At 40.7% G+C, this 27,500-nt stretch overlaps 1 protein-coding gene across 3 annotated transcripts in view; it reads right to left on the bottom strand.

The window, feature by feature from the left end:
- Positions 1-27,500, bottom strand: part of MEIS1 (Meis homeobox 1) — a 135,045-nt gene that overhangs the window by 5,441 nt on the left and 102,104 nt on the right. For all 3 annotated transcript variants that reach the window (XM_084901112.1, XM_084901110.1, XM_084901111.1), the window contains exon 9: positions 17,767-17,843. In XM_084901112.1, the coding sequence (XP_084757238.1) occupies positions 17,767-17,843 (77 nt within the window). The remainder of the gene's footprint in view (positions 1-17,766; positions 17,844-27,500) is intronic.

Here is a 27,500-nt window from a genome sequence, read left to right as displayed (position 1 = left end):
ACAAAACAAAACCCAAGAAAGCGGTGGGGGAGGTGGAGGAAGAGAAGATGGATCACACAGTAAGAGCCAAGCTAGGTCCTGGCAGAGTGGCTCTCCCCGGCTCACTGTGCAGTTTCAGATGCTGCAAAACCTGTAACCCCCAGTGACCTTTGAGTACACAGGCTCGGGGTTTCTGAGTTGATTTATGTTTGCCTGTTTTACCACAGTTGGACACTTCCATTTCATCTTTTCATGGGGGAATTAGCAGAATTTTCAGGAAACAATACCAGCCACCACTCTTTTCAATCGCAAGGGGGGAGAGGAGGGGAATATTTGGTGGGGAGCGCTAAATGTCCATAAGGGCATCCGTTACCTCTCCTAATTAGTGACATTTCAATCATACGTCCTCTGACTTCTTTTTTTACAATTTTTTTTATCGAAACCTTTCCTACCTCTTGCAAACCTAATTCTATTTTAATGCCCACTATTAAGATAATGAACTGGGATGGCAGCACACCATCAAATGAGAGAATGTCTGGAGTTTATCACCACTAACTCACACTGCTGGGGACTTCAGAGGAACGCATTCCTTGTAGAGATTTCTTTGGGTGGCTTTTTTTCTCTCTCTCTCTTTATGTAAAGTCTGAGGTCAAGGCGAGGTCACAGCTATACAGTAATTGAACTTATAATCTTGCTTTCTCCAGCTAGACCTGAAAATTTGTAATAAACATCTTATTAAGATATTTAAGTCGCTTAATTGTCTTAATAAGGTTTATTTTGTACAACTTTTGTTGCCCATACAAAAATGATTCACCACTGGAAAAATAAAAAAGTGGTTAATACACACTCTCCAAAGTCAGGCTCATGAAATTTCTAACTCTTAAGATCCATTTATACTGCCTAATACTAAGAGTTACATATCAAATATAGAAAATGAACAGGACATAGATTCTGAAATAGTAAAGTGCTTTTAGTTCTCAATTCAATTCAGATTTGAATATATTGAACATGAGCAGCACATAAAAATACTGTAAAAAGTTTAATAATTCACTATTAATAATCAAAGGGTCCACAGTCCAGAAGGAATTCCAGTTTGTAAGTCTCTCCTCTTCATGTAGGAAAATAATTCCCCAAAGCCAATCCATCAAACAGACAGGGACAGGTTTTTTAAATAAAAATGAAAACTCCATGACATTTGAAGATTCTCAATATCTTATATTCTTATGTCTTTCCATTATCTGAGAACTAATTAAAATAAATAATGACAATGGAATCTAACTAAAAGGACACTGTTAGTGCTAACTCTTATTGGCAATACTTATTATATCAGTTCTTGTATATGAAGTCCCTGAACTGCTAATAAAAATATTTAAAGCACAGATCTAAAACAAACGGTGTTGCAAATCAGGTTATCATTATCTTGTATAAACCATGAAAATTGGAATCATGTGAGCAGAAGGTTAGATTAATTCTCCATTCTCATTATAAGCACAGGTGTAGCACAAACACCATGTGAAATAACCAATTAAAATGAAAAAAAAAATCTGCCTTTTCATTAGCTGCCTTCACTGCATGACCAATTAGAAAATTATTTAATATTAATTTTCTGCATATACCAAAAGTAATTTTCATAGTAACTAATCTAGGTAAAGATACCAAAAATCAATTCTTTATCTATGCTACTGTTCATAGTCTGTTGGCTCTTAGGGTGAAGAAAGTCTGTCTGGTAACTTTTTAAAAAGTCCTTTTTAAAACATAATATTTTGTGGATATGACTTATACTATTCATCTAAAACTAGGAAGAACACTTTTTAACAAATGAGAAACCACAGCTCTGGTAAATTAAATGACTTATTTGAGGTCACATGTTACCCAAGAGATGTTAATAATTTGCTGAGTGACAGACAGCTGGTGAATAGTATCAAGTACCCCCCTCTCTAATGTCCTAAGCATAGCATGGCCACGACTGTGCCACCCATCTAGAATATTCTGAAGTACACAGATAATTTTAAATGAGGTGATTTAGAGCCAATCAACACTGGCAACAACTCTACTGTTGATTCCAAGACTAAGCGTGACTGACCATTTTGTAGATTGGGGATTTTGATGACTGTATTGCTAGTGTATATAGACAAAGATAAAACTATGAATAAGAAGGTTTGGTGGCTTGAGTTATCCATATTCCATAGCTTGCCTCCTTGACATTTGTATATTCAGATTTCCAAAGATCAATTCATACTAACCAACTCAAGTTTGAATCCATGACCATTCAACCCAAGGAATGATAGAAAAACTACACCTCCGTTTTAGAAGGGGCTTTCATAGCCACCTAGCTTGATCACTGATTTGCTTTCACTCTTTTATCATCCCCATGTAATGGGTATCAAGAGGGGTAACCTCTGCTGGGCTGTTTCTAATACCATACTTGCCACCTCACCTGAGAGCCCACTCATTGTATGAGCCAGGCAACTGTCAGCTGCTTCTGCTTAGCTTGATCTAAAGTGCTTTCACCAGGGGGTAACTTCTTGGGGGTAATTTAAACAACTTAAATATTACTTCTTCAGGATTGCCTTTCAAATATTTACTAAACTATAGCCAATCATGCTCCATTGGCTTCTCCCCTCTTCTCCTTAGGTTACATATCTGTGCTTCTCAACAATGCCATTCAAGGATGTGAGTTGTTCTAGGATGTAGAGTCCATTCATCATTTGGCCCACACTCTGCTCACTATGCTGAGGTTTGTGTGCCTCTGAAGGTCTTCAGTGGACAACACTAAATGCTGTTATGCTAGCCCTGCTCGGGTCCCCAGGTAGCAAGTAAACACCTCAGCGCAGCCTCTCAACTAAGGGCCCCAGGTACTAGGTACTGATGCTTTTCTTTCGGTGGCAATAATCAGTTGTTATTATTGACTGCACCAATGTAGGCTACCGTTAGGCTATGTAGACATGAAGATATTCCATTAAATAAAATTTAAAGAAATAATAAAACATTGAAAACCCAAGAACACCTAATTACTTTGTCTGAACTACATACTTGGAACTTCTCATTTTTGAAAACTTTATCAACTCACACAGGACATCATAAACTCTCAGAATGTTACCAGTTTACAATTCCTATACTTATATGAAATACACTGTTATCTGGGGTCATGATGGATATCTTTATCTAAAGACAACTAACAACCAAATATTTTATGTTTTAAAACATGATCTCTTTGATCTTAAAATCATCTGAACATTTGATTCTCTTTAGTGTATTTTATCATTATCCTAGACTATCTTATATGTACTCTCTTTGGAAGTATGCTACATACAGCAAAGCCATGTATTTAGATGGCTTTGGGGTGAATTCAGATACAAAAACATTTTCCTTCTGGGCAAAGTAATAAAATGACATTCTTGCTCCTCCCACTATAAGTCAAACAGAGGTCAGTTCCCCCATCCCTGTATCTGTTTAAATAAACTGGCCCAGCTGTTTGTTTCTAAAATGCCCTTTGACCTTGTGTCTCATCCTCCCCGCTTTTGTGACAGAATGCTTTACTTTCCATTGTGGAAGATTCTAAATTATCAAGAATTTTCTAAACAGTGAACCAAAAAAAGGTCTTCAGATTTCATGTGAAGTTACATGGACATATCTCCTTCTTAAAATACTGTCATTTCAAGAAGCATCAGTAAAATACTTATTTTTAAGCTCATACATGTGTGTACAAATATATATCAACATTTATGTACGAATACATAAATATATATTAGAGCTTGAACATAAGAAGAAACAGTGTTTTTAGAGAGAAATGAAAAAAAAAATGACAAAATTCCAATGTGAATGTACAATAAAATGTACATTCTCCAACAACCACAAAGTAGTGGTTTCAGATAAAATATATCCATGAACTCCATACAATCTTTAGAATTGTCCATACTGATAATAAGGTCTCTTTAAAAAGCTTGTTAGTTTAAAGACATAAGAGAAAGCTTTTACAACGTATGTCCAACCATTACGGCCCTTAAAATTCCGATGTATAATGTCAGGAATACCTGACAACAGGACGGTTTTTCTTCCTCATTAAAGGAGTTTCACACTTTGGTTTCATAAAATGCAGCTCAAAATTGCCATAAACCGGGCAATTAAAAGGTAAGCCTTTCAGTGGAGTGTGCTTTCAGGTTGGGAAACATTCTTTTTGCCTTTCCACACTTTACATCCTGAACATCAAGGTATATTTTTTCGAATCCATTTTGCTTTGAAATCACACTCTTCTTTTGTAAAGTACTCTTTAAAAACTGGACCCCCCTGTAGGCGGTAGAAGACTGAATGAGGAAAAGAATTCTTATATTCCCTTTTTTCAAAGAACCAGGGATTGGAATTCCTTCCTGTGGCCAAACTATCTCCTTTCTCAAAACAAGACATTTTAAAAAGAAAAGTAATTCAATGGATTGGCTTTATAGCTTTATTCCATGTCAAAATGAACTGAGATATATTTCTTTTTACTGAGTTATTTGTTTAGGACACGAATCCTAATAAGGAGGAACGGGAGGTTAAAAGGGAAGCAAAATCTTCAAAAATATTACACAGGGGATCATCTCCAAATTGAATTTTATTCTTTAAATTTTTAAATTGGAATCAGATAAGGAGAATGGAAGATGAATCCTGACTTATGCAAAAAAACAAAAAACAAAACAAAACAGGAATTTTTGCTTTATTCTTTCTTCTGTTGGCCCCATATATATATATATATATTAATCATTAGGCTTTTAAATTTTTTCATTCTGCTAATCCCACCTATCGCCTTTTCTTCTCAGTCTCTGAATACCTGAATAGTTTTCTGAGCAAGATCTGGTAGAACAGCTTTCTAAAGTTGACCTTTGTCCTTTAGTTTATCCTCCACTCCTTGCCCTGGTTCCTTCCCACAAAGCTGGAGTGCTAAGTTTAGTTTCCCCTCCCTGAGAACCAGGAAAGGTGGAGAGATTTTAGTGGGCATCCATCTCAACCAAAACACAAGGTGCATTTTCCCAGGCTACAGGCAACGTTTCCACACATATTCGCCCTTTTCCTATACTTTTACCCCCTGACACTTCCTTGTATAGCTTTCTAATGCCAACAAAAACAAGGAAAAATGACGTGCTCACTTTCAGAAAAGGCACTTTCACCTTGCCTCAATGAAGTCTATTACTCGATCTTTGCAGCCTGCTTTATTCACTGATGATTAAGGGGTGTCCACATTTTGTTACTTGAGCAAGTCACTGCCAACTTGGTGAACCACAGAAAATCAAAATGCTGCTGTTTCTAAACAATGACATGACTCTCAGTCATCCCCATAGTGCTTCTTGCCATCTAGGCATAAGTGAATAGTCAGCATGAAGATAGGTATCCATTGAATATGGAGGAATATCATTTTACAATACTCTCCCATATCCCCGAGAAACTAAAATTAGCAACTTAATATTAAAGAAAAGATTTCATTAAATAGTGGGATATGTTAGTAAAAATGCCTTCTATTCCTATACCATTCATCAAAGGAAGTGTAAATTATACTCATCTTTGATTAATATTTAGCTATAGTTAGGAATAGCTATACTTTAATAATATTTTATAATAAAAATTAATACCATACACTTTTAAGTATAAGGATTGGTGATTTCTGCATGCATTATTCTTTATTCAGTTAATAATAAACAACATGTAAGTATAATGCTTAATTGATACATAATTCATTCGGTAATTTCTATAGAATTAAATCTTCAACTATAAAATGTCATATTGGAAGGTAGTTGCTAAATTCCAGAATTTTGTCCTTTTTCTAGTCCATAAATTTTCTTTACCGTAGCATTTCCTTCAACTTTATCACAGTCTTTTAAATAAAACCATATATATTACATGTTTTAAAACTCAGCATTTCCTAATAACTTTAAGGCCTGTCTTATAAACAAACCCTTCGGGGAAAGAGTGCTAGCTATCTCCCAAACAACGCTCTGCTGTTTAAAACAAGAAATCAGCTTCAAAATCGTCTGTTGGAATTCTTCATTTTAGATTTACATTCACTTATTGGATTTAACGATCCATAACTGGCAGTCTTCAAGGGCCAAGCCTTCTACACTCCCTTTCACTATGAAATAAAATTTCATGAAACGTGATTTTAAGATGTTCAAGAAAGTTGACTCCATCTCAAGTCAAACCTTATGAAGTCATGCTTTTGGCACCTTTCTCTAGTTTCTCAAGCTCCTCCAGGATCTGACAGTTCCAGGACTGCAAGACATCATCTGTGTGTCTGAGGGTGGAGGAGGAGAGTGGACAGGAGGGCAGAAGGGAGCAGGGTCCTGCTCCCCACCCACCTTGGAAGCACAATATTGGAATTTGCTCCAATCACACTAAGACCATCAGTCAGTGGTCCCTTCAGTGATGGGTACATTTGTTAAATTACTCTAGAAAGGGCTGAAATCGAGGCAGTTAATTACATATAAAAATTCTTTTCAAAGCAACCAGTAAAAAGAAATCACTAATTAGTTGAGCATTTTAACACAAAGAAATAGCAAAACCCATGTATTATGTTGAACTTTAGATGTTGAAATAATGTCCAAACATTTTATCACTTGGTTATATAGATCAAAGTTTTTTTCCTTGAAAGCAAACTGCAAAGTGATTTTTTTTAATTCTAAAAAAAAAAATAAACTCATAGACAGACAACAGGATGGGTGATTACTGGAGGGAAAAGAAGGCTGGGAGAGGTAAAGAGGATAATAGAAGGATAAATAGTAATGGAAGGAGACTTGGGGTGATGAACACACAAAACAAATATACAGATGATGTATTATATATTTGTACTCCTGAAACCCATTTAATTTTATTAACCTCTGTGAGCTCTTTCCTTTCTTTAGGATCTCTCCTTTCTTTGCCTTAGTTCCCAAGCCTTGACCAATCCCAAACTTCTCTGGCCTGGAGTCTCCACTCATACCAAGGGAGAATATCTCAGAATTTAGCTTGATTTCTACTCTCACCTGCCAGCTTAGGCTATAGAATGCCACAATGAAGATGACTTGACTTGAATGGGGGCCTGTCTCTACTCCTTAGAACGTTCATTTGTAACTTGTGTTTCAATTAGGAAGGCTTGAAACCCCAGTATTGTATGTCAAAATGCAGCCCCCTAAATACAAATGGAACCACTTATATTAAAAGGCAAAAATCTCTCAATTGAGTGTATATGACAAAAATTTTTAAATAAAGACACTAAAACAAACAAAACGATTTCCTCTTAGAACATGTCAAATCTTTGAAAAATGCTTATGGGAATCCAAGGCAACCTGAAAAAAGTTTGGAGAATATGAATTCTACTTATGAGTGGCTACCTTTTTCCTTGTACAATATTATACACAATTATCACAGTCAAAACACTGGCAAGTGCTCAGAAAATTGTAAAATCTAAGACAGGGGTTTGATGGACACTGTTATTATGGTTCTCAAAAATATCTAATGGCATGCAAAAATACACATACTTGTACATGAATGCTTATAGCAGCAAGAGGTAGAAACCACTCAAATGTCCACCAATGCTGCATGGATAAACAAAATGTGGCACAGCCATAAAATGGAATATTATTTATCAATAAAAATGAAAGTACTGACAACACTCTTTATAATGTGGAGAAAATTTAAAAACATTAGTCTAAGAGAAAAATGCCAGTCACAAAAGATCACATATTATATGACAACACTTATGTGAAATACCCAGATGAGGCAAATCTATAGGGTCAGAAAGTAGATTCATGGTTGCCAGGGCTGGTAGGATGGATGGAAGTATAGGGTGGGGTATTAGGTAAAGGGTACAGATAATAGAGTATACAGGTATTAAATTATAATGTGGTACACCTGGAATTTATATAACATTATTAACCAATGTTACTCCAATAAAAAATTAAAACAAGATAGATGAAGGGGACAGGGTTTCTTTTTGAGGTGGTGAAAGTGTTCTAAAATTGACTGTGGGGATAGCTTCCCTACAAAAACCCATTGAATTGTATACTGTAAATGGGTAAATTGCATGGTATGTGCATTATACCTCAATGACAGCTGTTAAAAGTAAATATGTAAGGGAAGAGGTGCTGGAGCAGGAATCAGCCCCTTCCTCACCTCTAATTGGTAGAGGAATGTTGAAAGGCCCTGAGCCCCACCTATCACATGACGCATAAAATCCTGTGCTTCTGTCATTCCATAGCACAGGGTTTCCAAAATTGCAATCCAGGCCCCCTTTTGACAAATGTCAAAACCCCATGTCCCTTTGTTATTGGCAATTTTAAAAGAAATGACAGGGGGAGATAAGAGATCAACCAAAGGACTTGTCTGCATGCATATGAGCATAACCAATGGATGCAAAACACTGGGGGTTGAGGGTATGTTTGGGAGTGAGGGGAGGCAAGGATAAGATATGTACACATATAATACGTTAATAAAAAAAATGGGGGCAAAGAAAAAGAAAAAAAAGAAAGAAATGACAGGACTCAAATAAAAAGTTAATTCTCGGTAAGCTTTTTTACACCGCATTCACTCAGAATGATTCTGATATGCCTTTTCTGCCCCACACCCCACCTGGGCCCTGGGGATGGGAATCCCTGCCATGATCCATTGCACTTTCCGTTCTGTTAGAGGTATTGCCAGGTGACCAGCCATGGGGGTTGAGATCTGACATCATTGGACACGTACAGTTCCTTCACTTAGCTTTTCACCACCCCCTACGCCCTGCCCTTTGCAAGTACATATGAACTCTGACCCAAACTAGGGATCACATAGTCAGCCACAACACATGTTCTGGAGATATGGGCCAACCAGGCCCCTCAACCAGACAATGACCCTCAAACATGCTGGTGCACATTTACATCAGCATCCTAGAGTAGAAAGAAAGCAGTAGACACTTACAGGTGCTTTCAATCATGGCACATGTCACTTCTGTCCTTAGGCCCTACGCTATTCTGGAAAAGCAGTGACTTGATCAATATTCAGCCAGATCTCCCAAGGACCTGCAATTCATTTCTGAGCTAAGCTACATTGGGAACCCAAGACCGATAATCCCCACAGGCCTGAAAGAGTTAATGTACCTCTTAAGAGTTAAAATACCTCTTCCTTCTTCAGAGATGGATCTAAATCTTATGAGGCCTTGGGCCCTTTGGTCCCATCAGTTAAGAGGGTGAAGAGGAAAAGGGAGCTCTCAAGGATGGGAACCCATTAAGGTTTCCCGTTTATTTGTTATTGTTCAGGTGTCAAGAGCCCCCTAGAGTTAATTATTTCCCATCCTAATGGGCCGGTCTGAAAAGCCCTGTAAGAATGGAAATGAATGAAAGAGGAGAATATCCACCATGAGGCAGGGAGGAGCGCTGTATTTGCCCAAAGTTGCGGGCACCCAGGTTGTTGGAGGGCTGTGTTTTGTTTTTTAATGTTCCCTTTCCCCTTAAACATTAAAACAGGAACAGAACGAAAACGCTGAGCATTTACACAAAGCTCGAGGCGTTCACACATCGGGAGCGAGGCGGCCCGGATCCAAGACCACGTTGGCCCTCAGAAACACTTCCTTCCCCCGCGCCCCTGGCTGCGCTCCATTTCTGAGAAAACTGTTTTATTCAACAAAGAGGCAACATTTGCCCCATTTTTTTTTTTTTTTTTTCATGTCTCAGGCTGACTTTTTAACCACTCAGAAATGCTGTTTGTTTTATGTAGGCGCAGCCTGGAGCAAGATGATGATGTAAGTGAGAGGGGAGAGGGGGTCTCTGTGGGCACCGCGCGGGGCTCCGGTGCTCCGTGGCTAATCACCCAACACCAGCCCCGGCAACTGTTGACACAAAATAGGTGGAGATCAGGTCTGTGCAAGCAGAAAATACCAGAAAGGCAAACTGTATGTAAACACACTTAAGACCGATTTGACAAGAATAGACCTAAACCTGACTTGCTTAGGAACCTGTGGATGGCTAAGCTGCAGGGTCCCTCTGGGCGGAGGCAGCTTCCCCTGACAAAGTTTCCTTTCAGAAGAAAAAAAAAAAGAGTAAACCCTGGAGAAACGAAAACCAGCTTACAGAAGACAGCGGAGACATGTGTCCCCTTGGTTCACACAGTGTGGGTTTCCAATCTGCTCCTACATGCAGGATTTATGTAACGCAATACAGTTCTTCCACGTATACCTGGAGAGGGGCCAAAAGAGAGAGACGGGGGGGGGGGGGAGGCGGGGACACACACACACACACACACACACACACCCTGGCGTGTGCATACAACCGCCATTCAAAAACTTATTTCTCCTGACCAATAAAACGCATGCAAAGCGGCACATGGATAATGCTTTTAAACAGTCTTTTCATCTTATCTAACTGACACCTGACAACCCATTACTTATAGATTATTAATGCACCCACTAAAAAGTTTGTCATGTACAAAATTACGAGAGGAAAAGATTGAGCGCCCGAGGAAAAAACACATTTTGCTGTGCAGGAACTTCAGAAATTTCCAGCCTATTATCTGTCATGCCCTTCGTAGGCTCAGAGCACACGGCTCAAAACAACTGATTTGTCTCTATTAGGAGTCCCGAAATGACAGCATACATGGTTTTCATGTCTTGTGATAATGTTTAATTTCAACTAGTTTTTATTTTGCCGGGCTTGATGTGCTTGTTTCAGGTTAAGAAAAAGAACAACTTTTAGTTAGTTTTCCTATTTGTCTCTTGATCAAAGGACTTGCTCTTTTTTCCAGTCCCATTGTAAAGTTGGAATCAGAATCAGTTTCAAAACACTAAACTTGCTCCTCTTTGGTTCATATTAATTATCACACAGTCTGAGGGTGTAGGCCAGTGGTCGGCAAAGTCATTAGTCAATAGAGCCAAATATCAATAGGACAACGGCTGAAATTTCTTTTGAGAGCCAAATTTTTTAAACTTAAACTTCTTCTTACGCTGCTTCTTCAAAATAAACTTGCCCAGGCCATGGTGTTTTGTGGAAGAGCCACACTCAAGGGACCAAAGAGCCGCATGTGGCTCGAGAGCCGTGGTTTGCCGACCACGGCTCAAGGGCATTAGAGCTGGAAGAAGCTGAGTCCCAGTAATCAGTCCTACCTGACCACTGAAGGTGGAAGAAGCTGTTGCCATGGAGATAGAGTGACTTGATCAAGGGCATGCATCTCATTGGTGAGGAGTGGGGAGGACAGATGAAATGTCTTGACTTGAAATGCTCTTTCGCCTAGATAATCCCTCCCCTTTCTCGCCCTGTGTAAGTTGTATGTTGTCATGGGGTTTAGAGGGGAATTTGTCCGTTAGCCATCTGTGGATGCGGGCTCTTTCCCTTGACCCTGATACCTCTCAGCCCCCTCACTTCCCATGCTGTCTGCGAGTACCTGGGCGTCTGGCCCAGCCCTGCCAGGTCCCATGACATGAAAGGAGTTCTTTCCATTTCTCGTGCCAAGAACTGAAAACAACAATTTGCAGCCAGTCCTGCTGATCTACACACCATGTTCAATGTCAACCACCCAGCCACTGCTCTCACTACCTTGAAAGGGGACACAGGTACTCAGAAGCACGGGGCCCATGATGGCACATCAGTCTCCCAACTCACTGACTCTGGGCCTCCTTGAACCCCAGCTCTAATGGTCCTGAGAAACATCCTCAGGTGGTACCGACTCTCAACTTCACTGGCTTTGAACGCCGGTGGAAGGAGACAGCGGTGACACAAAACAGTACTTGGGCTCTCAGGTCCAGCTCCCTGCCGCCTGCCCCTTCCCATTCCTCTTCTCACCTGCACTCAAGGTCCCTGGAGGAAGGACAGGGCTTTTCCATCCAACAGAGAGCTGACTCCAACCCCTTCCTCAAGGGTCCCCATCCCTCACAATATGAAGGATGGGATTTCACCTAGGGTGGGATGGGGGAGGGGGGATTCTGGGCGAATTTATGACATGAAACTTACAACCAACCCTACTGAACAGAGTCCTTTTCAAAGAGGATTGTCTGTGGTACATTTTCAAAACCTGCACACAAAAGCAGTGTCTCTGTTGAACTCCTAAGACTCTGACATGACAATACCTGAAGGTTTCTAAATTCACAGCTCTTTTCCCTGCGAGCTATTTGCTCAGCTTTTCCCCATCACACCCTGCCTCCTGGCCCCACGCCAGCAGCTCTGTCTCAGGCAATATGCAAGCTAAACATTTTTTGACTGATTTCAATATTTTCTTATGAGCAACTAGACAGTATTTTATCTGGCGAGTATTACTGATGGCTAGAATCTGAGCCCGGAGCAAGCGCCGGTAAAGGTAATATTACTAGAATTGACACTCAAGGTGAAAAGCTTAGCGCTTCACTGTGGCTGGAAGAACCACAACCCGTTCCAAAACATTCTGGAGGGTTTTCAAATTTCTATCTCCTTCTGCTCCTTTCTTCAAGGATCCTGCACCTGTTACTCCATTGATCAATTACAAAGTCTTACCTTAAGTGTAGGTTACATTTAAATTCTCAAGGGAAAATGTTAAGGCACCTGCTTAATAAAAATTACCTTTTGTGTGGGAAGTGGTGCCATCCCTGGGTCCAGTCTGCACCCAGATACCCCGCAATACCCTGTTATTCTGGAGCCAAATAACAAACGAATGGCCCAGTTACCCCTTGCAGGGTGCCCTGTCTCTTTTACATCTGTTTCTCCTGCTTTTGTGTCATGCCTCTGTTTAGCTTTATTGACAAAACAATCTGCAGCTAATGTTTAAGCAACATCTGTAAAATGTATTATTAAATTACGTCGGGAGAAAAAAACAGAGCAATTCTACGAAACCCTATGACCCCCTATTGATTTTTAGATCACAGAAGTTGAAAGGATAATTTGTGAATGTTTTAACATTTACATCTGTGCAGGTACCTATATTTATAGGATCTTTGATTACTTATAAAAGTATTTGCTCCACGATTACCATAACTCAGAAAGAAACCTGACCTTTATCAGTTGAATCTGTTTATAACAATAAAGGAGATCCTATTTTTTTTAAAAATAAGTTTGCATTTTTACCTGCCAGTGGCATAAATCTCTAGGGATAACAGACGTTTCTCCCCCACTAAGAATAAATGGGAAGTGATGCCTGAAGGCTTTACAGTTTTGCAGGCAGTAAATGAAGCAACTAGGAAAATCTGGTGTGTGTACTCAACCTGAGACCTGTGGCACCGAGATCCTTTTGTAAAGTGTCACCTCAACTGATAGGATGCTCTCTGGAATTGTATGTACCCCACTGCTGGACGGAGGTTTTTCTCTCCAAACACATACTGTATTTCACATACATTACATGGCGTGCACCCTAAGATCTGTATTGCCTTCTTAGAGGGTAGGGGCCATTCATTCTACTTTATCCTTAATGGGAAAATGTTGGGATGAGAAGGAGTAAACAAAGAAATGTAACATGTAGTCAGCGCACCCTCGGCTAGAACTCTGCTGAGGCAGGATGCATCCGTCCAAGGCATCCAGCAAATAAGCTACAATCACAGGCACATGTTTTCATCACCTGCAATTCCCAGGCCTACCACATTGCTGTGGAAACATATAAGGCTGTTTTTATGTTTACCATTCTACACTCACATTCTTGATATAAAGAAATAAAGTTGGTCTGGAGAAAAGAGAACTAAATATTAACTCTCTGTGTGTGTGTGTGTGTGTGTGTGTGTGTGTGTTTTAGGCTCTCTCCTATTGATTCTTCTGCCCTAAGTCCTTCCTTTGTTTCACTGTACCCACCTGTAAAAAACCTACTCTCAAAATCACCTGGGCTCGCGCTATGAAATCTTTCCTGCACAAAGTGAAGAACCCACACACTACAGGCAGCCTGAGGCAGACCCACAGCTGGCCTGGTCCTTATCTGGTGATACTTATATGTTTTCTTTAAAGTTCTATCTAAATAAAGACTCAAAGAACCATCAAATCTCAAATTTTAAGAAGTTTCTGTTTAAATGATGACCACATTCAACACATGAGTAATACATTTTCACTGCCGATACAACACAACAACAATGAAAACACAAAGAGACAGAACCCCAGATGCTATTATTGATCATTTTTGGATCCAACCATAATTGGGAGTGAGGTAGCAAGGAAAGAAGAATACACAAATTTATAGCATATACTATATTTCAAAAATTAGTATGCTTCAAGTGTAAGTGTATCACAGCATGCTAGATGGAAATATTTAGGCAATTAGTTATGGAAGTTGATATTTAAAAACCATGCAGTTACCTCAAATACTTAATATAGGTTAAAAAAAATATTTTAACCCAAATTATTTGTGTTATTGTCTGAATTCTCAATAAAATTATTGGCACAGACTTATCCCATGATGTCTCACCTAATAAATTTAATAAATTTCACATTCCATCCTAGGTCCCAATTCCTGTAAATTTTAATACCAGTCATTTTCAGGTTCCTCCTCTCCGTTTTCATTCTGGCAGGTAAACCCAGTATAAAAATTAGTCCTTTTAATCCAAACTTTTCTCAATCAAATAAATCCGCCTCATTTTACATTGTTGAAATCATCCCTATTTTCTTCTTCCCCCAAACACTTAGTTAGCCCAGGCTGGCATTAGGTATCACCTAGGTCAGTCAAAGAAATGGAGAATCAGGTCAGCAAGGAGATGAAAGAACCATTGCAGCGAACCCAACCTTTTTTTTCATCTCATTTTTTTTTCGGTAAAAACCTAACTTATGGCTGCGAGGGCCAGGGTTTCTATGACAAGCTAACAACCAGGCATGCGTTTATATTTTTCACTTTCAGATTGTGTGTTTTCATACATCATGTTGCTGCCAATAATGATGACTGATCTGCACCCAACCTGCCCTTCAGCATTTTATTAAATCTCTTCAACAGTGACTCATAGTTTGTACAGAATGTACATGTGTGTTAACAAGTTTTAAGAAATCCAGGAAGGAAGACAGATTTTTAAATGTTGTGGCTAAATGAAGTGAAAGGGAATAAAGTTTTTTTTTTGTTTTGTTTTTTTCAAAAATTGTTATTTCCCAGAGGAAATAAGTGGAGCTTGATGCTCAATGCAGAAAAAATGTTTACAAGCTCTCAGAAAAGCTTTGTGTAATTTGTATTATGATGGAGTAAAATGAAAACCATTTTACTTCAGTGGTTATGCTCCTTTTCAGTCTTCAAGTCTGCACAGTGTGACTACCATCTGGGTTTTCCCAGGGTTTTTTTTTCCCATCATATTTTCTACCCAAACCCTAAAGAAAAAGAAATGTATTATCCGCTCCTTAACAGAAAGGGTGGGTGGAAATAATAAAACATTAAAAACTCAAATCCAACACGGGCATATCAATATTCACCCAACATAAGAGAAGCAGTATCTCTTACAACGTTGAGTTAGCTGAGGGGAATTCTCTACCACAAACCAAGCTGTTAGAGTTGGAACAGGTGCCAAATCCTAAGCAATGAAGTGCAAGCAAAGGTCACTGCTAACTCCACGTAGGAGAGAGACCACGTGTGTATTACACAGGGCCACTTGGGAACAGAACTGTGCTCACGTCCTGAGTAACTAAGTCAAAGTGATTTTTAAGGGATGTACCTGTGCGGAATTGAGTAGCAGGATAGGAGTTTAGGGTAAAGTCTGCATATACTTTGAAAAATTATCATATGTTATATATCATCATGTTTTTAAGGTCCCCCTTCCCCTTTCTAATTACAAAACGAAAGCAGTCAGATTGCGATCGCGGCTTGGAGTCGCAGGAATACCTGCCGGCCCCTGTATCTACAGGAATAGCCATAAGTCTGTCCACCTGGAGAAAGCAACTTGTCTTGCAATTTGGTCTCTGGTAACCATGTGTGTTTATGGATGAAGTTTGCTAGCAACACTGAGAAGGAAGAGAGATGGCATGTGTGATAGATCCCCTGAATGGCAGAGCTTTGCCTTCTCGAATCAGAGCTCGCCCTGCCACTCCTTGGCCCTCGAATGGGAACGTTTCCCAGGGAAATATGATATGCATGCAGCCTCCATTGTATTAAAATTGCCTCCCCATCAGCTTAACCTGGAATCTATACGTGAATTTAGGTGTGCATGCAAAATTGATGGCCTACCTTCTACTAACGTCCAAAACAAGTTGAAAGAGTTCAAATACATACTATCGACAGTCTTGAAAATTTATACACAAGGGGAAGGTAAGAATAAACCAACCAAAAAACCTCCTCGGCAACACAACTCGTAGTAACACATTTTGGTGCAGTGTGTCTTTTGTCGGTTCCCTAACCACTTGGCTAAAAGGGCTGCAAAAAATTGATCTCCCAAGGCTGCAGTGAGGTCAGAGAAATTGATAACCCTGACAAGCACAGCTTATGTGAGTCTGTCTGTGTCTTGAAGATAGTGCACTTTGTAAATTAATCCTCCAAAGGCAAATATATTGTAAGGAGCTTGTTATCTCTAAAATACTAAATTGAAGAATACATGGAATTATATTGACAGAAATCACATTCCCTGTAATGGAGTTTAATATATCTGAAATCTCTCCCAAAAGGCTCCCAGGCTCTCTAACAGAGAGAAGGGTCTGTTAATAGAGGTGCAATGGACATCAAGAACGAATTTATTCACCAAAATGGATTAGGCCATGTAATCAGAGATTCAGTAATATTAATCTTTGACACTTATTGAACAGAAAGAAACATTTCTGTCTGCAGACTGGCATTCCCAGTTCTCTGCTTTCCCCAACCAGGCTTTGGGCCTTTTTCTGGATTTTACTTCAAAGAGGATAAGGTTTCCCCCATCATAAACACTAATCTAAAAATATTAGGACAATTAATTAGATACACTTCGTTTCAGAGGATATTGGGTTTCAATACCCTTCAAATATGACACTAGCTCTGGGTGACTATGGGAGCCTGGCTTTCAGCACACTCACAAAGGGTAATAAATCCTGCTCTCTGAAAGCCTCCTGCACACACCACACACTAAGCCAGAATGCTGTTGGCGGATTCTTGGGACATAATCTCAGCTTCTCCCCACGTCGGGAATTTATACATTTATTTAGAAACAGTTCGGAGGCACATCAGGTTTTGAACAGCTTCAAAGTAGAAACAAGTAATTTCTCCTTTTCCAGAGACAGGAGATAAGGGGGGGGGGGATGAGGGGGTGTCTCTTGAATGCACCTCTAATAAAATATAACTAAATTTAGTTATTCAATGAATTGAAAACCTGATCGATATGTGATGGTGGATTATATATATATATATATATATATATATATATATATATCAATATATATAAAATTGATTTTTTACAGAGAGGAAGGGAGAAGGAGAGGGAGAGAAAGAAATATCAATCAGCTGCCTCTGCACACCCCTTACTGGGAATGTGCCCACAGCCAAAGTACATGCCCTAGACTGGAATCGAACCTGGGACCCTTGAGTCCACAGGCATTGCTCTATCCACTGAGCCAAACCAGTTAGTACAAATTTTCTTGTTTCACACAAAATAGGATGGTTCCACTCTTTCTATCCATTCTCCTGAGAAGGGGGTGGGGGGTGAGGGGAGCCATAGAGAGGGATGCTCTCACAGAGTCATCATGAAGGTGACTTAAACACTGATTTAGAAGATGCTACCCTGTGATGGTAATAAAGGAGGGGTAGCTATGCATTGCCTTCTTTTCCATATTAGCAGAGACTCTCACTCATCACTCCGCAGCTTGTTTTCACTTTTGGATCAGACATGCGACCAGGGAAAACAGCCGACCTGGGTGTGTCTTCTTAATGCAAAACCTTGGCTGCAGGTCGCCAGAGGGGGAAGCAGATTATGCTCCAACACAAAGCCAAGTCACTTACCAATTGTTCACTTGAAGGATGGTGAGTCCCGTGTCTTGTGCCAACTGCTTTTTCTGTTCTTCAGAAGGGTAAGGGTGCTGGAAGAGAACAGAACAGATAGGTGTGTGCGCGTGTACTGGGGGCAGAGAAGGTCATGCACATCCCAGGCCAGGTGACACAGCGGGGCCCAGAGGTTCAATAACACACAGATATGCTCTTCAAACAGGAGACAGGTACGCCAAGCAATATTTAGGCTATTTGTCAATAACCTAAGTGTCTAGGGAAGACTAATTAAAGGTAAAAATGCTGAGGTGTGTCACTCTTATTAATGGAATACTACATCATCTAATTAATGGCAGTAAAAAGACAGCCAATTACAAAGATTAGTGAAGTGTATAAATAGCTCCTTGGGATACTTGCAGAACCTTGATACAGAGTTTATCCTTTAACAGGTCTATTTGCTGCAAACATGGCAAGTTCAGAATGGTCTTCGCTGTGTTTTATAGGATAAGGATAAAGACAAGCCCTTTGGATCCTACGCAAGTGCACGCTACTTGATGGAATATTTTTTTTAAATATATTTTATTGATTTTTTTTTTTTACAGAGAGGAAGAGAGAGGGATAGAGTTAGAAACATCGATGAGAGAGAATCATCGATCAGCTGCCTCTTGCACACCCCCCACTGGGGATGTGCCCGCAACCAAGGTACATGCCCTTGACCGGAATCGAACCCGGGACCTTTCAGTCTGTAGACCAATGCTCTATAAACCAAACCGGTTTTGGCAAAGTGGGCACATCTTTAATCCACTGTTCCTCTGAGCTCTTCTGAGAAGCACAAACAAACGCAATTCCGCCAAAGTTTGTTTCCCTATCTGAATGTCAACACATGCTGGGATTCTGACCATAGGCCAATATAAGGTCAAAGACCAGCATAGTTTGCATGCTCTGAACAAGCCCAGCTACGCTCCTCATAAAACGGGATAAAAAAGCATTACAGGATTAGATAATAAAACGAAATCCGTACCTTCTTGTAAGAATGTTTAGAATTCTGCTGAAATGAGTTTGGGCACAAATACTTTTTGTTCAATAATCAACTATATCTGAATGGGGAACTATACATTCCTGCAGCCTGGGACAGGAGCTGAGGTCGCGGTGTGCATCTATGGAGACATTGCCTAGTTTGAAACCCTGCATCCTAATAAATGCTCCCGAGATAAAACCTGTTCTGATAGTCAACAGCCTATTCTCTTCCGGGTGGGAAAGGGCACCCCTAACTCTCAGCTTAACTGCCTGTGCCACAGGAAACTGAATTCTGGTCTATTGAATGCTAATTAACATAGCTTTTAATCTCATTAATAATGTCTGATTAGATGCTAAGAAGGCGCGTTAATGACCACTTGAGTGCTCTTATAGGCACCTTTGAGTATGTTCTCTCTATATACACCTGGGATTCCTTTGCGGAGGGCAGAGATGTAGCAATTTCCCCCATAAGCATTGTCTTTGATTGTCACTTAATCAATAAATACACAATTAGAAAAAGGCTTTGCTTTCATGGAATATAGTCCCTTTCTCTAAAGAGCTCCAAGTATATTAGAGACAAGATGGTAATTAATCCCCATTATATCCCTTTGAGGGACATAAATGGGATCGATTGTCCCTTCTGTCTTATAGGTGAGGAAACTGACCAGGGGAAGGGATGGTCCGCAGACACACCACTCAGCGGTATTTCCTGTTTCCCTGCCAGGGTCTAAGCTTCACCATGAAAGAGGGATGTGATCTCTCCGCCTGGCCCCTGCCCCAAAACCTTCAGACTGCTCACCAGGGCTTGCTAGGCCTGCCACTCCACAGCCCTGCCCACCTCTCAGCCTTAGTGGCCTTTTCCTCAGGCCCACCTCAACCCTCCTTTCTATCCTTTCAACGCTCAAGCTTGTCCCTACCACTCAGGTTCCTGCTCTAATGTCATCAATTCAAAAGCCAAGCCTTACCCACTCTATTCTCCACCGGCCCACCTTCTCGCTCTCACACCAGTCTTTTCCTTCTTCCTTAACAGCAAGCACTGCTCTCTCAAACACTTTTTCTGACTGCCTGTTTCCTCGGTGTGTCTCTACCCACTCATTTAGCAACTCCAAAGCCCATGCCTTTGCCGTTCACCATTCTCAAATCCCAGACTAGCATAGCAGAAAATCAGCAAACAGTTGTGAAATAAAGGGATAGTCACTCAGATGCAACCTCAAAAGGTACAATAAAAATTGTTCAAAGCCCACAAGAGGAATAAACAATGCAATTAGAGATCCATAACACCACTTTCCTTACTTCACTCCTAAAAGTGAGTCAACCCACTCTTTACAAATAAAAGTTTATAAGCCTCATAATAGGCTGAGATCATGTGACAATCTCCCTACTCAACATAGTGCCGGTCACCCAGGCAAAAAGCTCCTGATTGGATACTGGGCTAAGGGCAATCCTCTGGGCTAAGAGCAACCCTCTACGCTAAGGTTTAAAACATGCCTCCCCCACTGCATAGAGGCTCGCCACACAATGCAAGCAAATGAACCTCTTATCCAACGAATAGAATGAAGGTGGGTATATAGTAGATCCATGTCAACACCAGCTGAAGAATTGTTCTTAGGCGCACACGACCCTATCGGATTTATGTTATGCTGTCACTCACTGAGACTTTGAACAAGTAACAACTTTTCTAATCCTCAATTTTGTCATCTAAGAGCCATCAAAGATAAAGGTTCCCCAGGCTAGCAATTCTTACAGAATGTAAGTCTGATTTTGAAATGTGGAAATGTAAGCATCCAGCTATTGGCACTAAGCAGGTCCCTGGATGAAGTCGTTTCTCTCAATGTCATCATGTTACAACGTTGATGAGATGCTATAGGAACTTGTCATCAGCCGATAGTAAAATTGGTTTGGGGATGCTTTATTGTGATGAAAGGTTAAGAATCTACTCGTGACGTTACGTGAGAATGTACTATATTTGCCATATAACGTGGTAGACTGATGTACGCAAGTGGTTTTCAATCTGGAACATTCTCTGTAATTTTAGTATAGTTTTATGGGTCCTATGAAAATCTCTTTCAGTGATTTCCAGTAGGATTAACAAACATGTCAATAGTCTCTCTGTTCTATAGCTGGATGGCAGTACCTTTGTTCTGTATTGTCAGTTGTATCTTAATAGTATGACCAGAACTGGATAAAAATTAATATTGATGCCTTTTACCTTTAGTTACTTTGAAAATTGAGAATTGTCACAGTCATTTATTTGTGCTCTGTTTTCAAGCATATTTCTGCATGCCTGTTTCTGAGCAAGTTTTAGATCTAGTCTTACACAACAAATGGAATTCACATTTTATTTATGCAAGCGGTGTCAGAAAAATTCTCTTTGGATCATTAAAACTACCTGAATCATTACAGCTTCAAAGAGCAATCAGATGGCCCTCCAAGTTTCGGTGCAGATTCGGATTGTTTTTCACATCCTGCAGTTTCTGATTTCATAATTTAAATATCATAAAATGAGAAAGTTCTACCCTTTTTTCCCCTCTGTCACTTTTCATGTGATCTGATTTTAAGTAATTGGAACAAACTGTGTCTAATTTCATGCAGCATAATTGCCAGGCAGCCTCAAGCTATGGAGACACAGCACTCTGTCTCCATTAAACCATTTTCAGTTGTTCAGGATATGTATTTTTTAATAGAAATGAATAAGCCTGGATGAGATTAAATGTCACAATAATCTGGTCATTGTTAACGGGGAAAGGGGGTATGGACAAAATTCCTACACCCTTGTCTACCGCAGGTCGACTGCATAATGTTTTTCTTCCTCCTAGCTCTTGTCCTTGGGGGTCCCACAAACCTTCAACTCCCTCGGGGTGGGGGTGGGGGAATCTATAATTACTAGTATTACATGAAAGCCATGACTTCAGGTACCTAATCTACAGCCAGACAAAAATTCACAAAGAACTTGGCTTTTTCACTGAAATCCAGTATGTTTAAATATCTTAAACCCTATGCATCTTTACCAGATAAGCTTTTTGTGGACAGTGAGAGCTAGTCCTTTGTAGACTTAAAAAAAAAAAAAAAATACGGCTATTACCCAACATGCCACAGGCAAGGCTGCTTCTCTACAAACACTCAAAGCCTTGGTGCATTCCGCCCAGGGCCAGTGAGGCTGTAAGATGGGCAAAGGTAGACGTCACTTCACTAAAGAGATAAAGACAAGTGCCATTTTAGGAAGAAAATGGGAATTTCATTCCAAACCATTGCGACTAAGGGGCCAGGTCACCCCTCGCCATTCCCCCGAACTCCTCTGCTCTTATTGCACCTGAATGGCGAGGATTCTGACTTAAGAGAGATCAGTAGGTCCTTGTGAAGGAAAGATGGATGGCACTTGCCAGAGACAGCGACCCACCTAACCACGTGGGGCTCTCAAAGCAAATTTGACCATTCCCATAGACAGGACAGGAGCCCTCACCTTTGTTGTGTACATTAGCCTCCTGCCATTATCTCTTAAGAGCTTAATTATTTGCAAACAATTGATCAAGATGGGAATTTGAGAAAGGATATGCAAGGGCCACTGGGAGAAGTGCAAGGCATTAAGAGAGCAAACGAAATTACCTTTAGATCTCACAATAAGAATTAACGATTGAGCCGGGAGAGCTGGGCTGTGCAGTAGCTGCAAGGGTTCTTTCTGGAGTGTTTCCCATTTGATCTGCATTAACACCTCAGGAATGAGTGAAAGCCATAAAACGGTGATTATGTATGGGTAGAGCTGACCCTCCTTCCCTGCATTAAACCTGCACACATGTACTAGGCTGGCTCCGCTGGGGAGAGAAGAGCCGCTGGGCTCCGAGGGCAGAGAAGTGGCTTGTGGGCACTGGAACCCCAGCTACAGGACACAACCCACAGCATGGTCATCTCGATTTCAGTTACCAACACCCTGCCTTCTCCTTCCCAGGGCTGGTCTCTGGCTGAGACAGTGAGTGTCTGCCACTCTTCATGTGTTTCTGGATCTGCATGGCGACTTCCTTTTTTTTTTTTTTTTTTTTCTTTACAGAGAGGAAGGGAGAGGAGAAGGATAGAGAGTTAGAAATACAGATCAGCTGCCTCCTGCACACCCCCTACTGGGGATATGCCCACAACTAAGGTACATGCCCTTGACGGGAATCGAACCTGGGACCCTTCAGTCCGCAGGCCGACGCTCTATCCACTGAGCCAAACCGGTTTCAGCACTGCGTGGCGATTTCTAATAAATGATCCAGGACAGCAATGAATGTCTGAGAAACCCCATCAAAGAGTAAAACGATTTCTGGAATGTATGCCCTGGGTCCCAGGAATCAAGACTTGTCTGAAAGAAAAAACATCTCGGCATGCCTTCCTGTCAGAGTGAAGTCGGAACTGTCACTGCATCAGCCCCAAAGAATAGAAAGTGACAAAGAAAATTACAACTTTCTGCAGAAAGTTCTCTCTGCCCAACTCCAATTTTATTTCTTGCGGTCGGGACCGGGGAGGGGCGGTGCTGATGTTAGTTGTCTGGTATTTACAAGTTTATGCTACACTGGAAGAAAACGGATTTATTAGGGCCATCAGGCAGACGCTCTGGGAAGAAGGAAACTCTTTAGGACAGGCAGATGAAAAATGTCCAGCCTTATATCTTAACAGCATCCTTGACCAGACGCACCCCTTTCATCCAATGGTCCACCCCCAGCTGCAAATGGGGATGCCAGGACAGTGATGAGCTTTATCTTATCTACCCTGGTAACCACGTTTCAATGAGGTCCCCTCCCTCGCTGCCTTGCCCGCTCTCACCGTGCAGGGTAATGGCAGCAGAAAATTTGAAAATAATCCTGTACAGAGCCCGCTGGTGAGATAATGGGAGGCGATGCTGCCCCTTCTCAAGCCTCCGATTAGTAATTTCTTGTGACACGGAACTGCCTCTATACCGACCCTGCAAAACAGCCATCACAAAGTAATAGAGGTGGAAGCAATTTTCAAGCAAAACGTTGCATGCTATCCTTTAAAAAGGTATCGGAATAGGTACCCGGGGAGCCGGGCTAACAGGAGGAATTATGGCGACTGTCCAATATAACCCTTATCAAGGCAGTTTGCTGTGGCTTGGCTGACTGTGTTGGAGGAACAATTTCGGAACTTCTTTTATCCTTTCCCCCCCCACCCAGCCCTTTGCCTCCTCCACAGCTAAGTTTAATGCATTAATAGAAGTTGACCTTGAGCTAAACTCTGGGATGTGATGGAGAGATACTCCCTTTAAGACAAAAAAAAAAATCCACCACATGGCTTTTAACCATTAGCTCTCTGTGTGCTTTTAAAACTTCTCCTGAATTGTTGTCACTGGGGAATATTGCGGATCTAAATGAAAACGACCAAGCTAGCGATGTATGTGACCTCGGAGTCCATAAACAGAAACTTGCTAAGCAAATATATTTATATTTGTTTAACATAAAAAAAATTTTTTTTTTTTTGCCTACAAAAACTTCTCCCACTTTACACAAACTGGCCGCCATGTTCCCCCCACACATTGACTATGAATAGCTTACACTGTGGCAATCACATTGATCTAGGATACTTTTTCCCTTTTTAAAAAAATCCATAATGCTTCCTCATTGTCTTCCAGCTTTATGAATTAGTTTTACTGTTTCAGTGAATGCCTTTTTGTCTCCTGACTGCACATTATCAAAGGGACACTTTGTGCCTGCCATTTGCATCACAAAAGCAGAGCGCTGTGCAGTGGAAGAACAGAGCCTGAATGCATAGTAGCAGGGTCTTGCATCCTCACACACGCTGGCATCCAAAGAGCTGTGGGGTGGCACTGGCTCCGAAGCCAAACGTGTCTGGAGCGCCACGGAGGAAGTCACAGGGTTCCCACCTGCTTTCTCAACCCTCCACCAACGCTCCCAGATTGCCTCGTTGCTCAGACTCAACTGTGCCCCACAGAGCACTTGGCACTTGCTTTTTCTGAAGCCCGGTCAAATCACTTTCCAGACAATCTCTCTGATTTCCTGTGTATCCAGCAGTGGCTGAAGAAGTTGCTAGGGCAGGTGGGCAGGTAGGGAAGTCAAGGGAGAATCTCTAAAGTTGGTCTTATTGAATGAAAGTGACATCAGTGTGGAAGGAAACCTTGGACAATGGGTAATATCCCATAGCATTCTTTATTTTTGCTTTTTGCACAAATGAGGCTCTCTTTATCATGCACGGCAGTGAAAGCACTGTTTCACAGTCAATCTGAGAGGCAAATACTACAGTGCCTTGCCTGCCTTACCTATTTGATCCTTTAATTTCTTGTAAATATCAATTATATACAAAATAAAAACTAACTAAATAAATAAAAGACAAATGCTTATATTAAAGGATTTCATAGTGCTTTGTATTGGGAACTTCTTTCAAAGTTGCTTGCATTTCTAAAATAACAACAATGTTTTTGATCTATACTTTATTAGCCATATACTACATATTATAGGAATATTTTTTAAGTATATGCATTAAAGACATAAAGTTTTGACTCTAAATTAGCAATTACTTATATCCTCCTCCTAAAGGTATTAAAATGCATGAAGAGTGCTAAAATTATTTTAACAGTCATGATTATTAATGAACTCCTCGAATATTAATTATCTTAGTGGAAGATGGTGGCTATAAAAGGAGGCACAAAAGAGACCAATAAGAAAAACAGATGGGAGGAGTCAGGCATTGGGGGTGGGAATGGAGGAGAAAACTCAAACTTCTTGGAATCATTTGAAAAAATAGCTCCTTTGAACCCTTCCTGCTTGTCAGTAGGACAAACGCATTACATACATTACCCGATGTACTCTTGGTGACGGGACTTGGCTCCCCTTCACAGATGAGGAAGCTGAGGCTTGGCTCGGTGAGAGAACACGCACAGGGGCTCACAGCTCCTTAGTTATGGGCCAGGTCTGCCCTCCCCTGAATCTCTTCACTTGGCTACGGTCTCACTGATGTTTCTTTCCCATTTCTCCATTCCCCTTTATAAGTTAAACATTTTAAAACCAAGATATAGGACAATGGAGCATGAACAAAGTTATGAATTGTAGAGAGCAGTGACTGGGTGTTTCTCTGCAATTCTAACAGCCTGGGTCCAGGAGAGCGCTGTGGATCCCACCCACCACCCCGGGGTGGGGTGGGGGACAAACCTCAAAGGGCAGGGATGGAGCTGAGGGATGGAAGGTGGTTTACCAGAATCTCACCTCAAATTCTCCTGCCAGCATCCATCCAATGAGATTTCATTAATTATAGCTTAGTAATATTAGCAGGAGTAATGGAAGTCATAATGGTAACATGTATTAAGAAATAAGGAAGATCTTCCAGGCATTTTCCCAAATATTTCACATGTGTTAACTCATTTAATCTTCACAGAAACTTTAAGAGGCAGACACAACTATTATACCCATTTTAAAGAAAAGAAAACTGAGGCACAGAAAGGACAAAAACTTTCTCAAGCTCATACAGCTGGCAAGTCGTGCAGCTGGGATTTGAAACTTGGCGGTAAGATACCAGTGGAAAAAACTCACTTCCAACCTATTTTGTCTTCTAAATGATGGGCAATCCCATTCATTCTTGAGCGTTAATTATGAGTATCTCTGATGGTGATTACTCACTTTATGAAGAAGCTATTACCTCAATGTGTGTGCATGTCTTTTATTTCCACAACTCAGCTCTGCTAATGGAAGCAGTAGTAGACTTTGCTACAAGATACAAAGCGCAGTGAGAACTAACACACCCATCACTTTATTAGTGTTCATAGCATTGCTTAAAAACGCAGCAACGATGGAGGTTATACACAAGAACTCTCTTGAAGGTTCATAGAATCAAATACCTGCTATGCCATCCAACTACACTACAATTTGCCTTCCAATGTCTGCTTTGAAATAAATTGTTGTGGGGTTTTCTTGCCAATTACTTTCATTTCGTATGTGGCTCTCAGTCAAAGGTGAGCTAAATTACAACTGGAACCATTTCATTGTAGTAGAACACTAATAAAAGCACACGGATGCTATTCACAATGCAACTGGCCGGTCTGGTGCCTAATAAACATTTGTGGTCTGAATGAAAGAGTGCTATTGAAGTTAGAGACACCCCAAATGCCTCAACTAGCATGTACAAGTAGATGACTTCGGGTATACATCCGGAAACTAGCAGCACCATTTCAACCACTGTTCAACATTCTCATTCTCGTCTACAAATCCCCACCCAGTGCAGACTGCAATTACTTTATCTAGCGGTCATGTATAGAATGCCTACCCTGTGTCAGGCAGTGCTCTCAGTGCTGATTCGCTCACTTAATCCTTATATCAGTCCTTTGAGGTGAGTGCATTTGCCTTTAAGTTACAGATGAGGAAACTGAGGCACAGGGTCTAAGTTACTTGCAGGTAGGATGGAGCTGGGAGTTGACCCTAAGAAGTTCCGCAGCCGCTGATGCTCTTAATTACTGTCATTATTTGTCTTTCTCGGCAGGTATTAAGTCCCCCCAAAGTTCCTCCATAATCAACTCTGTTGTTATTGGGTTTATTTGTTGCAAAAGTTCCCTTCACTTTCTAGCTGCAATGTAATAAAATTCAGGTTCTCCATCTTACGGGACCCAGCACAGGACTAAGGAAAGGATAAAGGAGTCTGTTTTGACATACAAGCTCTTCCCCAAAGAATTTCACCTTAACACATAAAACAAAACAACAGCATACCATCCTGGACCACTTTTCTGAAAAGAAAGTTCATGACTG

The sequence above is a fragment of the Pipistrellus hanaki genome (genome assembly GCF_964339955.1).
Source record: "Pipistrellus hanaki genome assembly, chromosome: 12".
Classification (NCBI taxonomy): Eukaryota; Metazoa; Chordata; class Mammalia; order Chiroptera; family Vespertilionidae; genus Pipistrellus; species Pipistrellus hanaki.
Note: the sequence above shows the minus strand (reverse complement) of the source record. Positions and strands in the feature narration are given on the sequence as shown.